The 14283-nt window shown below is 48.2% G+C and overlaps 6 protein-coding genes across 6 annotated transcripts; 5 read left to right on the top strand and 1 right to left on the bottom strand.

Moving 5' to 3' along the window:
* Window positions 1-944: 944 nt before the first annotated feature.
* On the top strand, window positions 945-3160 carry M430DRAFT_148477 (hypothetical protein; the record flags this gene model as incomplete). Its single annotated transcript, XM_024863124.1, has 2 exons — window positions 945-1192; window positions 1264-3160. The coding sequence occupies 2 exons, from the start codon at window positions 945-947 to the stop codon at window positions 2681-2683; spliced, it is 1668 nt and encodes a 555-aa protein (XP_024716390.1). The 3' UTR covers window positions 2684-3160.
* Window positions 3161-4872: 1712 nt separating this feature from the next.
* Window positions 4873-5832, top strand: M430DRAFT_111176 (hypothetical protein; the record flags this gene model as incomplete). Its single annotated transcript, XM_024861418.1, has 1 exon — window positions 4873-5832. One exon carries the CDS (start codon window positions 4873-4875, stop codon window positions 5830-5832), a length of 960 nt encoding a protein of 319 aa, XP_024716389.1.
* A 1831-nt stretch (window positions 5833-7663) lies between these two features.
* M430DRAFT_194505 (hypothetical protein) lies at window positions 7664-8421 on the top strand. The gene is made up of 2 exons (XM_024864077.1): window positions 7664-7923; window positions 7974-8421. The coding sequence occupies exons 1-2, from the start codon at window positions 7735-7737 to the stop codon at window positions 8175-8177; spliced, it is 393 nt and encodes a 130-aa protein (XP_024716388.1). The 5' UTR covers window positions 7664-7734; the 3' UTR covers window positions 8178-8421.
* Window positions 8422-9729: 1308 nt separating this feature from the next.
* On the top strand, window positions 9730-11021 carry M430DRAFT_111332 (hypothetical protein; the record flags this gene model as incomplete). The annotated part of the gene is made up of 3 exons (XM_024861432.1): window positions 9730-9834; window positions 9898-10208; window positions 10283-11021. Coding segments are annotated over 3 exons (1155 nt in total), but the record flags the coding sequence as incomplete, so codon positions are not given.
* A 250-nt stretch (window positions 11022-11271) lies between these two features.
* Window positions 11272-12150, bottom strand: M430DRAFT_194491 (hypothetical protein). Its single transcript, XM_024864076.1, has one exon. The coding sequence runs from the start codon at window positions 12008-12010 to the stop codon at window positions 11522-11524; it is 489 nt and encodes a 162-aa protein (XP_024716386.1). The 5' UTR covers window positions 12011-12150; the 3' UTR covers window positions 11272-11521.
* A 915-nt stretch (window positions 12151-13065) lies between these two features.
* Window positions 13066-14172, top strand: M430DRAFT_148469 (hypothetical protein). Its single transcript, XM_024863123.1, has 3 exons — window positions 13066-13098; window positions 13441-13515; window positions 13582-14172. Exons 2-3 carry the CDS (start codon window positions 13452-13454, stop codon window positions 14127-14129), a joined length of 612 nt encoding a protein of 203 aa, XP_024716385.1. The 5' UTR covers window positions 13066-13098; window positions 13441-13451; the 3' UTR covers window positions 14130-14172.
* Window positions 14173-14283: the final 111 nt, after the last annotated feature.

Here is a 14283-nt window from a genome sequence, read left to right as displayed (position 1 = left end):
TCGGATCAACATTTGGTTTCGTCGTCTCGGCAGAGAACTTCGATTACAATGGAGCTTGTGCGATCAATCTGGCTCTCTTCTTTGTCTCTCTTCCCGGGTTAGCCTGGGTGACTTTTAATAAGGTCAATGAAACTACTCATGGCACGCATTTAAGTCATGACGCTCTTTTCAACCAACCGGCAATCGAGCATGGGTCAGAGGGTTCGACGGATGCCAACTCGGTGGCGGAGAAGGGGAGTTTCGTGCCTTCCACGACAGAAAAGGCATTTGCGCTATAATCAACGAAGACTGGCGAAGTGGTTAAAATTGCAGACTGTATACCTAGTTATAGATATTGGGCCATCAAATTATTTGTCTAATCAGCATGGAGTTAATGGGAGCCTTTGTCTTGATCAACCCTGAAGGACTGCTGCAGAGGCGAATGCACTCAATGTGGGGAATAAGGATCCAAACCCCAGTTAACATGTTGTAGACTTTTATAAGGATCGAGGTCAGAAGTTTGATAACCTCATCTTGTATAATGCCTCAATGCTTTTCTGTTGGATCGCACCTAGGAGCAGGTTGTGTCAAACGGTTATGGTTCAGACATGCCACAACGGACGTCAGACCATTAGGTAGTCAGTGTAATAACTGTCTGCTTCGTTGTTTCGTTAGCGATTAGCTCTTAGCTATCAATATGTAAATTTAGCCAGAAGTGTGTGGAGACATGGTTCTTGAGACGGTCACGTGTATGCAAAGCCACGTGCGACACAATCGCCGCTTATCGGCGGAACCTTACCTTACCTTACTTTAGTCTCAAAATTTTCACACCCCGCCAATCGTTCCTTTTTCTTTGGGGATATCATCTTTCAGGAAAATAACTTGGTTTTCCACTATTGATTGTTCCAATTCGACCTGGAAAAGACGGCCTATATACCTCAGCTCACGAAAGAGTTGCTGTCGCCATGGCCCCTGATTCCAGCCAAGACGACCCGGCTCTCCCCGAAAAGCTTGGGCAAGATCACGCCCCGCAATCCGTAACTTCTTTTGACCAAGATGATATAGATTTGCAGAAATTGGGTTACAAGTCGGTGCTTACCCGTGGCTGGGGATCCTTTGACAACTTTGCCTGCTCCTTCTCTGCCCTATATTGTATTGGTGGCATTAGGGTCTCGTTCTATATCGCGCTGAGCGCAGGTGGGCCTGCTGCAATGTATGTAGATCTCCTGCAATGACTATTGGCTTTTCAATCAACCACTTGCTGACGGACGAGTTTTTCAAAAGGTGGAGCTCTTGGGTTTCCGGAAGTATCTTGTCAATCATTACCGCTGCCACGCTCGCAGAGGCTTGCTCCGCATACCCAGCTGCCGGGTCCATCTATTACTGGGCCTTCCGGTCGTGGGGGGCCGGAAAGCTGGGACGCTTCGTCTCTTTCATGGTAGCCGCTTGGACGTTGGTGGCTTGGACAGCGTTCTTGGCTGTCGACTCTTTCGGTGTTGCCAATTATCTTGTCTCTGAAGTCGTTGTTTTCAACCCGGACACGACCTTCCCGTATGACACTTCAGATGTGAAAGCCCGAGCCGTAGCATGGGCATTCTCGTTGCTATTCCTCGGCGTCGCAACTTCGATGAACTTCCTACCACCGCGCTCCTATGCCTGGGTCTTCCGCGCTGGCGTCATTGTCATCGCGATTGATATTCTCCTCAACTTTATTTGGCTGCCTATCGGAGTCCACAACACTTACGGCTTCCAGTCTGCTGATTTTGTTTTTACATCGACCTACAACGGAGAGAACACCAGTCCCGGGCTCAATTGGGTCCTATCTTGGTACCTTGTGGCCAGTTGTCTCGTGGGTGAGGACGCTTCCGGTCATGTCGCTGAAGAGACTTTGTCCGCAAAGAAAGCTGCTGCAAAGGGTGTTTTCTGGGCTACCGTTGTTTCAGCAATCTGTGGTTTCCCAATTATCCTAGTCTTCCTCTTCTGTATGCCGCCCATCGACACATTTTACAACACCAGCGCGCCCCAGCCATTTATCAACATGTATGCTCTAGCCTTGGGTCCACATGCGCATGTCGTCGCCACAATCGTCTCGATGATAGGAGCCATTTTGAATACTTCGGTCTCTATGGTTGCAGTGTCGAGACTGGTCTTCGCAATTGCAAGAGATGCTGTCTTCCCATTCAGCGACGTGCTCTGCCGAGTCTCAAAAAGCAAGCAGCCTCATAACGCTGTAATTTTCATTGCTACCATTGCAGCTCTCCTTCTCTGCACACAGCTGCCTTCTCAGGTCGCATTTTCCAGCTTGACATCGACGTCGGCTGCAGGCTCCATTGCCGCGTATGGACTTCTAGGTTTTGGGCGCGCCTTCATCACCCGGAAGACCTTCAAGCCGAGCTTCTTTGATCTCGGACGATTCGGAGTCATCATGGCTGTTGTTACCTTTGTCTGGAACGGCTTTGCATTTGCCGTTCTCTGCTCTCCACAATATAGCGACAGCGCTATCGACCAGGATGCGGGCCTGCTGAACTACGCAATCGTTATCATGGCTGGTGTTACCATTATTGCTCTCGGAGAGTGGTGGAGAAAGTCTAGGGGTGATTGGTTCCACAACCTGAGAGATCTCGACGCCTCCTCACAAGAGATTGGGGAGGCAGTTCTTCATACGGAGAAAACTGGTCTACCCGTTACATCTTCAGCGGCGTAGTCCATAGACTCCCATGAGTTTGCCGATTTTGACGCTCGTTCGATTGGATAAGAGGGTGGGTGGTCTATACGGAGATATAGACCTGTGGGTACTCGAGAAGGACTGGATTCGTGTTGGATATTTGGAGGAAGGAGAGATGGAGATCGTAAGTCATAGGTATGGAGCATGACGGGTGTTCGAGGATTGCTTCGGCATGACTCGTTCTGAGAAATCACCGTTGAACTTGATCTGGATAATACCAGCGAAAGGACATGCTTCTACCTCCTCTCTTTGTCTATTTCTGTGCCGAAGTGTTGATCTACTAACCGATGCTACTAACGAACGATTCCCTTTCCAGTAGCCAGGCTTCTTGTTGGAAGCTCGATCCCTAATCCCAATGCAGCACTGGTGGAAAATATCAGCATCCCGGCAACAATCACGGCGACGAGATCGCGTTGTGAGCGCATCGCTCCCAGGCCCATGCGGATCATACCTCCCTTCTACTTGCCGGTTTATTTTACAGTGTCCAGTCGCCCCTTCCAAACCCATCCCCTTTTCTCAATTCCTAGCCCAGAGCCCAGCCCTCCACCCAGTGTCTAGTAGCTCAGCTGCTGAGGTCGACCTCGTCGATAGAAGAATATAAATTCCATGAATCTCAAACAATAAAACTCATTATATAGACCAGGTTGACGTGCATGTGCCGTCTTAGTAGGAATTGAAGTTGGAATTCCTCCTGTTTGGGGTGCCTACTTATTATAGTATACCTGGTTCAGCAGTGGCCATGCGCTAATTAAGCGAACTCTCCCCCCTTTTTTAACTTCACAAGGTCGATAAAGAGCAGGATCTTTCTCGGAGGACGGGGATCAGGTAATGCTAATCTCGCTGTCATCAAAAGCAACGTTGTTCAACACTAACAGGGCAAGCGCTAATGCGATGTGCAACAAAATTTCCCTCCGCTCTAGTGTCAGGTGACTAGCGAGCCATTGCGGGGTACCTTGGAGAAAGCCGTGGCCTAAGGTACCTTTAAAACAGTGCAATAACACTTCGACCCGAGAGGACGCTCAACATAACCGCTCTATTTTACTTCGACTTGGGACACGAACTCAGGGTAGATCACTCCGTACTTGAAAGCGTCGTGACTTGTAAGTAACGAGGGGTTCCTCCTCGACCTCGAATTCTTCGGGCAGCAAAGGAACGACAGAGACCTACGGAGAGTATTGAGAGAAGTATTTGAAACAAAAGCACCGTCATGTATGTTCCTTTCCCCCGAAGCTGGGAACTAATGAAATACAGGGCTTTTCCGTGGAATTGCTAGCGCCGGTTTTCATTCTTGCTTTTCCAAGAATCTCTTAGTAGTTACAACCCTTGCATCTCTTAGGCGTATTTACACACAACATGGGATAGTTCAGCCTTTCCTATCTACCTTTGAGGGACTAGTGCAATTACAGGGAGAGCTTTCTGGTACCGATAGCATATCCCGAATAGTGTGGAGTTCTGGAGGCGCTTGTTCAATGCGGGGTATTACCTCCACACTTTCCTATTGGCAGATAGGTGGCGGATACATATACTTTTAGCTTGACGGGATTACTTATCAGGCACACCTGATTGTTCAGTTATGCTACTCTGGACGCCTTTTGGTCAAACTTAGGGTCGAATGCTCTTCGTGGACATATAGTTCCGCTGCGTTATATCTTCAGCTTGCAAGATTTGGCTACCAGTGGTAATGCCCACGGTATTTATGGTTATCGCTCTCATTCAAGAATAATAATTGCGCAAGCATGCGGTTATCCAAACCCGCGTCGTTTCCCAAGTCTGTGCCTCTTTACCTACCTCTGGCATCAGCACAACTCCCTCCCTCTGCTACTCCCTTAGACAAAGGCTAATACCCTAGTCCTCGAAAGACAGGGGATAGAGGTCGGTCATAGGACAACAAGTGAAGCCATCTTCCCGTAGTACGGGCCAAGTTATCCGTATGGCATTTCACGGCATGTAAGACCTAGCATAGCTAAATAACCTGCACAGTTAGGACGCTGTGGTTGTGCCGCGGCTTGACTGATAACCGGTCTCCTACCGAGTAGAAGGGTCAGCAGATATATATACTTGTATATCCGGGGGGGGCAACAATAAAGCTAGCAAGTGCTCTTGATTCTAACAAAGTTGCGGCCCCTCGAACAACTTTTACAGAAACACAAAACCTTTCAACTTATAACATGCCGTTCAAGCTCGACCCCGAGATCGAGGCTATCCTCGCGCCTATAATAAAGGCCAAAGGCAACATACCAGCCCCAGCAATAGGGGACATTGACGCACGACGTGTCACTTTCTATAACATGTTGGGTGCTTTCAATAGCGGTCATCCAGTGCCTGAAGATGTGGTGATGCAGGACTACTATGCCCAAACCGCCGACAATCATCCCCTCCTCCTTCGCTGGTACACCAAGAAAAGCGCCAACCCCAGTACTAGCAATTCGCCAGCCGTCGTCTACATTCACGGCGGCGGCATGATCCTTGGTTCCGTTTCCCACTGGGAGCACATCGTCGCTCGCTATGTCTCCGCCTCGGGCGTCCCATTCCTCAGCGTCGAATATCGCTATGCCCCTGACTATCTACACCCGACCCCACTTGAGGATGCATTCTGTGGATTAACATGGCTCCGCGACCATGCATCTGAGCTGAACGTTGACCCAGCCCGCATCGCCATTATGGGCGACAGTGCTGGAGGAGGCATAGCTGCTGGCGTTGCCCTTCTTTCACGCGATCGCCATTTCAACCCCCCAATCGCCAAGCAGATACTTATCTACCCTATGCTCGACGACCGCACCATCATTCCTGATCCTAACATCGTCCCGTTTGCGACATGGACCTACGAAGACAATAAGACAGGCTGGGGAGCTCTCTTTGGGTCCGGCTCCGTTTTAGTCTCTCCCTACGCTGCTCCTGCGCGTATGGTGGATTTGGCCGGTCTTCCGCCAACGTATATTGAGGTTGGACAGCTGGATATATTCCTCAATGAGGATATTGAGTATGCGCGGCGCCTGTCTGAAGTTGGGATCGCTACCGAGCTGCATGTGCACCCGGGATGCCCTCACGCTTTTGAAGTGATGCCGACAGATACGGATGTGGCAAAGAGGTCATTTGCAGATCGGATCAGAGTGTTACAAAGTTTTTAAGCTGTACTGAACTCTACTTGTAGTAAACTATGTCAACACAAACAGGATTCACATTCAAGAGAGGATTTCGCTATCTCCACCCTAATATAGCACCTACCTCGATATCAAACCTACCTATTCCCTAGTTCAATGTGAATCAGCCTACAATATTGATTCACAAAACTCATTGTTTCTGTTCTTAATCAAATTGGCATTTGGAATCACTGCTCTACGCTACCCTAGGGGGGTATAAATTGCCCTGCCTCTTCTTTCCCTTTCCCTTCTTTCTTCTTTCTCTATCAACACAATTCTTAGGCAAAATACCTATCACTTACAATAATTCCTCCCCATAAATCAGCACTACAACACTGTCTACAAAGCCAAAGTCAATCCTACCTACAGAAAAAGCTCCGCAATGTCTGACTCTTCCGGACCAAGAGGATACGTGAAATACCGATGTTGGCACGGCTATGCGACCAATTTCCCCCATAACCCAGGCTGTACTGGCTGGACATGGGTAAATCATGCTGCATGTGCTATGTGCCTAGTAAGCCTTAAGTTCCTAGAGAGATGTGATCTATACTAATATTGTAATACCTCTATAGGCAACATTCTGTACAGATACGTGTCGTGGAAAACATCGCTGATTCGCGTCCTGGGCTGATGATGGAAGGTAAGGTAGGTAAGATCTAGAGGAAGGTCGGGAAGGGGAGCAAGAATGAACACGAGAGGATATCACGCGTTAACGTTTGCATGGCTTTCTAAGAATAAAACTAAATAATTATAATAAATACGGTAGCCTGGCTACTCTTCTTAAAATCTACTTCGAGGTTTTCCAAGGACTATTAGTCAATTAACCACGCTGGATCCTATGGGATAGTACTAATCTTGATACCGTAGTGGCACTAACACTTTCGCACTACCCCACAAACACCCCGGGCCCCTTATCCTACTACCATTAGAGATGGCCCTTTTTGGATATGTGGATATCCCATCTCTTTATATCCCCATACCTCTCTCTATCTACCTATACTAGAATACCCCTGCTTCTGAAAATTTGGCCTTCGGTACTTTTCAACCTGTTCAATAACGCTAATTTATTTGCTGATGTTGCCCTTTTTTTCCGTTTTCTCAATATTACCTGAGCAGGATCAAGTATAAGCAGGGTCAAGTATGAGCAGGGTCAAGTTTGAGCGGAACAACTGTGCGGCGTTGCGATAAGCACAATCACTTCGAAATCGAACGAGTACGTACTCCTTTGTATCCTTCTGCCAGTTTGAAAGTCCATAGCAACGTTATGTTGGAGTAATTGCATCCTCGTAGTATCCTCAGGAGCCAAGATCTAAACTTTTCCGGGTGTATTAGGAAGGATGTCGAAAAAAGTGTTGGTGTCAGATTCATATGTCTCGGCCGGTAACATAGTCACAGAAGATAAGGTACAGTACCCTATGACTGACGGTGATGAGAAGGTGAAGTGGATTTCCATTTTCCAACTGTTGGAATTTGGTCGGGGCCGGGAGTCTTATATGGAATAAATCCGAATAATTCAGCAGCCGATGCGTCAGTACCTATGGAGTAGATCCACGCACGCATGCGCCACACGTTGTAGATCTACGTAAACCTATAGATCTTGTAGGTCTATGTCTAGTTGCAGAAGGTTTAATATCGCAATCCTTGCATAAGGTACGAAGGAACGCGGGAGTAGATTGGCGATCCCAGCATGCACAGAGTTGGGCGGCTAAATGAGGCCCAATGAAGTAGGTCGCTTAGATCTTTACCAGCCTTTGACAGGGCCATACTCCTCTAAAAGGATTAAAAGTCCATCCATTCACTTGCATTTCTGCCCGTCTTAACGGCCTACACAACGCCTTGACACGCACGCTTCCTTCAAAGATCTCCAAGTCGCCTTAGGCAGAAGCAGCAATGAACAACACAATCCCTGCCACGTGCCTGGGGACGGAGGGTTCTCTACCGACACTCCCACACCCTATGTCTTGCGGTATATCACTACACCAGAATTACACTCGTAACACTCTTTTTCCCGCCCCGGCATTTCTTTCATACTGCTGTGACGGACAACCTACAGCATCATTTGGCGACGGATCTTGCTGGGTAAGTTGTCGATATCGAAAGATCGAGCCATTCTGACCAGTGCACTCCAGGTGTATTGTAATGCTACAAGCCGCGCACAGGAATCAAAGATATTTTCGTGTTTACAATCTGGTAACAAAACTTTTACTGGCTTTGGTTGTGAAGGGATTCTGCATTCAGATGGGAGCTTCACTTCGAACGCGCCGAGGGTGCTAGGCAGGTGGAGCAAGGCTGTAGTGCTTGGAGTACTTGCCTCGATGGTATTCCAGTTGTAAGAGAGACTAAGAGTAGTTACGGGAAGGAGAGAAGGAATGATGTATATACCCAACGTTTTGTTCGAGACCCACTGGTAGGATGCTGTCATGCTTCGCCGAGGATCTGATCCTTGATTCCTTGGCAACGACTGCATATTCTCAACAATATATGCAAACCATCGGGGCGGAAATGGGCAACAGAGCTCACTTGGCCAAAATAGTTGTTATGGTATTGCATCCACTTGTGAATTGTAATGCTGTGGGGTGAAGCTGCTAGCTAAGTCTGAGATGATAACCTGGCCATCAACATTTAATACATTCGGAAATTACCTTTTCCTTAGTGGGTAGGTATAAAGAGCCTATGCTGCAGGTACCAGTTATTGCCCTCGCCACATTCTCTTTGGGGTATCCAGATATCGAAGTCTTGAAGATGACCTTGCAGCCAAATGAGGCATTTCCTCTGCAGGAAATTCGAGGTTAAATGTCCCCGCGGGTTAAAGGTGCGTGCTGCAATTCTTAACACAAAGACTTGAGAAGCTTTGGTAGCAAATCTCGGATGAGATAGCGCAGAAGGGTGGAATTCAACGAAGGTTAAAGACAGAATTTGTCCATAGTCAGTATCTCACTCGAGATATCTAGAGGCACGGGTACAGAATGGTGGCCTCCTTATGATGCACACCGTGACACCGCTGTACCTCAACCCGACTGAATATGACAGTGGCTCCTAAGCTGATATAGGCAGAGGTCAGACAGGAAGGTGACGTGACACGCTCACACGCAGACTTCAGACGTGTTGCTTTTGCAGCAGATAATTGTAGCAAGCTCCTCCCCTGCGCTAACGACCCCTAGGTTTTCCTGTATTTTCCGTGGTTCCTCTAGAGATTTTGCGTCACTTAACACTCTTGTGTTTCGCACTTGCATTGAACCAAGGTATCTTATATGCCGGGACTTGTAGTATAGAAGTCCTTGTTTCACCGAGATTTTTGGGGTGAAAATAGAATAGTGGATCATTGCCACTCGGCATATCTAGCAATTAGAATATGTGACAAAGTAGAACACAATAATCTTGAACATCCTCATCTTGTTCTCTTGCCCAAATGTTGCATCAGAGAAAATACCATGTTACTTTAGTCAGCGCAATTTTAGTCAGCAAGGGCACTGATGGGTGGGGTTCTTAAGAAGGAAAGGAATTGAAATTTAGAGAACTTGAAAAGCGATTGTCTAAAGATTCTATAACAGCAAAGTCTAAGGTACCTATCTTGCATCCCTATAAATAGGTACATACTATTTTGTTTCTGCTGACGATGTTATGACCGTATAGAGGAGTGCCTATACAGAGCTAAGCTGGAAGGGATATATATAGATAGTGACTAAGCGGCACTAGGAGCCTTCCATGACCCCTTTACTTTGCTTTGAAGTCGAAACATCATGAACTTCCAACGTCTGGAGTTCAGTCGTCAAGGGCGAAGCAGTGCCGCTCCTTTCACGGACAGTTTCTTGGAGGAAATGTTCTTTTCTCTCTTTTCCTGATGTTTCTATCTTGTTTTGCTATTCATCCTATGTTCTATATACTCTCATCATGCGATTCGTGCTCTTCCTTCTAGGCGCAGCGGCGACAGCAGCATACGTTCCGGGCAAGGCATTTGATAGATTTATTACTATATGGTTAGAGAACCAGGTATAAAGTCTTCTCTCCTCCGTCGCGGATTCTTTGCGCGAGCAATTCTAACAATGCGCGCAGGATTTCACGAAAGTAGACGTCAATTCCGACATTGTTGATCTCGCGAAACAAGGCATTCTCCTTACAGAATACTACGGCCTCACGCACCCCTCTCAACCCAATTACATTGCCTCGGTTGGTGGCGACTACTTTGGACTGAACCATGATGATTTTATAAGGATACCCTCCAACGTCTCGACGCTGGTGGATCTGCTTGATACAAAAGAAATAGATTGGAGAGGCTATTTCGAGGGTTTGCCTGGGCCTGGATATCTGGGCCCAGGGAGCACAGCGCGGGATGGATCTGGATGGGATTATGTCCGGAAGCATAAGTGAGTCTATACAAGCATGCGGGGTTTGCGCTTTGTGGCTTCTGATTGATTGGGCGCATTGCTGATATCTACAGTCCCTTCGTATCTTATGATAGCGTCGGCATGAATGGTACACGCCTTGCCAAGATCCAAAGTTTTGCCGATTTCGACCGAGATGTCAAGAAGAATACTCTCCCACAGTATTCTCATTTATCCCCAAACATGCTGAATGACGGGCATAACACGTCTCTGGAATATGCAGCAAATTGGACACGGTCCTTCCTTACTCCTCTACTAGCCAATGAGCAATTCATGAATAACACCCTCATTCTCCTCACATATGACGAAAGCGAAACGTACTCTATACCAAATCGCATAGTTTCCATCCTCCTTGGTGGGGCTGTTCCGAAGAGCCTGAAGGGCACAAGTGACAGCACGCTATATACCCATTACTCCATCCTCTCAACCCTCGAAAATAATTGGGACCTTCCCAACCTCGGACGATACGACGTAGGCGCGAATGTCTTTGAACTTGTGGCACAGAAGACGGGCTATACGAACCATCCACCAGATGACCAGGCCGCAGTCAACAACTCCCTCTCGTACGGCGGCTTCCTAAACGCTGATCCAGAGGCATACCTACCACTCCCGCCTCCGAACCTGCAATTGATAGGCGCTGGAGGCCAGGGAGTTGCTGAGGTGGTGCAAAAATCCTGGGAGGCGGCTGCGCACGAAGAGACTCCATATGATGGGAGTGGGTACATTTTCGACGGGGGAGACGGGCAAACAAGCCCGAATGCTCCGTATTATAAGCCGCAAGGACCGAATGCGTAGGGGGCATCAAACGGACACACAACTGCTACGGCTATCAGGATTAAGCAGGAAATCGGGAGCAATGGTGGGGTTTGATACCAATTGGGCTGGTGTTGGGTTTTCACTTCTATTATTCCGGCGTACATTACCTTGGTTGGACACTACGTTATGTGCAACACCGGGGCGTTGGGGCGATTTCCATCCTCTGCGTGTTGACGAAATGGGGTATGTGATGATCAATGATGTTAGGTACTACAGTGACCAAGCAAAGGAGGCGCTTGGGGACTCGCATTTATATGCGACTTGGAGTGACTCGAATCAATCCGTGCGCTTGGTTCGGTGTATGTCGTCTTTGATTTGAGTTCTGGGCTCATCAAAGGACGTATGCCACATGATACATCCGGCGATGACTATGCGATTGAAGACGAGGAACCCCCCAATCCTGGAAGAGGTCTAGGACTCCCAGGAGGAACATACATGCCACCATTCTGGATACTGCAGAATGTGAAAACAAAAGGATTTCACATCTTCATGTGCATATCATCATGGTCTCCCACCTCTGCATTTCCCCTGCCATCCTGACTCTCCTGTAATGTCATCCTCTCTCTCTTCCGAATCTTCTTCTCCCTTCTCTGATGTCTTCTCTCCTTTGCATCATCCTTTTCCCCACTTCCCAGTCCAAATGCGCTCAGCTCTCTGATGAAAGCATCCTCTGCCCTTGCCTTTCTCCGATCTTCTCTCTTTGCCTGTTTCCTCTCCTTCCTGGTGCCCAAACCACGGAGTTTCATAGCTTGTTCCCGACTTGCGGGGGTGTAATTCATGACACCCTGGTCTTCCCACCTATCAACACGTCGTAGCTCGGCGCGGACTTCTGACTCGGTCCATGAGTCGCGAGTGGTGTTTATAAGGACCTCCAGGTAGTTGAGGATGCGGCAGATGGGGTTTTCACAAACTGTTATCAAGTTCGTTGCGGACCTGTGGGTGTGGTGAAGACGGCGCTCGGCTGACATTTGGGCAAGCTCATTGCGGAAGTGCTCAAGGTCAAACTTGGGGTTCTTGGCAAAGTATGGCTGGGATGAGGTTAGGAATTGAGCTTTCAAAATGACTAGAGGATAGGAGAAGACGTACAGCTAGGAGACTTTTTGCGGTAGGTGCCACGAGATGACCAGGGACGAAAGCTGGCGACGGATGCTTAGTAGTGAAAATGCCGGTTGTGTCTAGTTCTTCTGTCGCGATCTTGGGAGATCGAAGCTCCTTTCTTCCAAAGTCTTCTTCCATGATCTGGAACTTTAAGTCAGTAACTGGATCGGCTTAACTTCACGGGTCTGGTTACTGTACTGGTACCCAGTGTCTATGGCGCGGACAAAGGTTGTAGTAGGAGGATTCGTAGCAAAGGAACGCGTAGTGTGGTGTTTAGGGAGATATTCACAGCGTGCGATGGGAACTTTTTGGCAAAGTGAATCGAGAGCAAAATTCAAATACAGCCAGGCTTGGTAAAAGTGAGGAAATCGTAAATTATAATTCATAATATGAACAGATAGATCTTGATTACCTTATTACAGTCAATACTAGCAGGACTATTAGTAGAAGTACTACACACTAAAGACGGAGCATGAGGTAGTGATCTTGCGTTTGTGACAATAGAGGAGTAGACAACATGAGAAATTATACCCTCAAAGGCCTGCTCTAGCCAGAAAAAGCTCTGACCATAAAGGACGTATCAACCTAGACCCTAATAAAACTATTTACAATATCTCCTCTACCCCTTTACCTGTTCATGCTTATAAACAGTTGAGAACATCCCCTAATGTAGCAATACAATACAGGAGGGGGAGTGAAAAAAGGGGGGTTTAAGAGAGGGGGGGGGGTTTCGAACTTCTATCCTAAGGCACCAAAAGCAGTTTATGTGCTGAGTCAGCTTTGCCCTACTGTATGGCTGGTCAAGGTGCGGGTGCTCGCTTAGCCTAGCGCTAGTCTCGAAGCGAATCGTTCCCACACGAGAAGGCATTTCCAAAAACTTTCTGATCGCGAAACTCGAACTTCTCGACCAACTCTCAACGACAACAACGATTGCACTGGTGAACATTCAAATCATCAGGTCAGTACATACCTTCAACTGTTTACACACTATACAGTCAATCATCCACACTTTCGAACGGCGATCATGGCCAGCAGAGGGTTGTGCGCGTGGGCGAACAGGCAGAGGCACATCAATTCAAGTTGCGACCTGGGACCTGGAACCAGCGACCGTTATTCTTGTTTTGAATATGCAAAGGCATTGATCATTGATCATTGCCGGATCACTGAAGTTGTTTGGCCTTGTTCACGCCCTCGGCGCACTCTGCCTTCTTGTTGATTGTGTGGTTGTGGCTCGCATCCTATTTTCTCATCCCCTCAACACCTCACCTCAAATCCTTGCTGACATGTCTGCACAATCCAGAAACCGCAATCATGGGTATCTCTCGTGATTCCCGCCACAAGCGCTCTGCCTCTGGCGCCAAGAGAGCTTATTACCGTGCGTAGTAGAAAGCCCATGTGCCTTTTGGCATATGTTCCAACCTGAAAACTAAGAATTTTACAGGGAAGAAGCGCGCTTTCGAAGCCGGCCGACAAGACTCCAACACCCGTATCGGACCTAAGAGAATCCATCTCGTCCGTACCCGTGGTGGCAACCGAAAGTTCCGTGCCCTTCGTCTCGAATCCGGTAACTTCTCTTGGGCCTCTGAGGGTATTGCCCGCAAGGTCCGTGTGATCGTTGTCGCCTACCACCCCTCCAACAACGAGCTGGTCCGAACCAACACCCTCACCAAATCCGCCGTCGTCCAGGTCGATGCCACCCCCTTCAGACAATGGTACGAGGCACACTACGGTCAGGCATTGGGCCGCAGACGTCAACAGAAGGCTGGACAGGAAGCCACTGAGCCGGAGAAGAAGAGCAAGAGTGTAGAGAAGAAGCAGGCCGCACGCCTCGCTGCCCAGGGCAAGGTCGAGCCAGCTCTGGAGAGACAGTTCGAGGCCGGTCGTCTTTACGCCGTCATCTCATCCAGACCCGGACAGAGTGGACGTGTTGATGGCTACATCTTGGAGGGAGAGGAGTTGGCTTTCTACCAACGCCAACTCCGCAAGTAGATGGTTTTCTAAGGGCTTGGTCTGGGCGTGTACTTCTGGGGAGATCATGGCACGGAGTTACATTTGCAGGATACTGCCTAGATGAACTTTGACGGAGTGCTATGCAATTTCAAAAGCAATGACAGAATTTTGCACTCAGTAGTGATGACCGAAT

Source organism: Amorphotheca resinae, assembly GCF_003019875.1.
Source record: "Amorphotheca resinae ATCC 22711 unplaced genomic scaffold M430scaffold_15, whole genome shotgun sequence".
Lineage (NCBI taxonomy): Eukaryota > Fungi > Ascomycota > Leotiomycetes > Helotiales > Amorphothecaceae > Amorphotheca > Amorphotheca resinae.
This window is presented reverse-complemented; position numbering and strand designations above follow the sequence as displayed.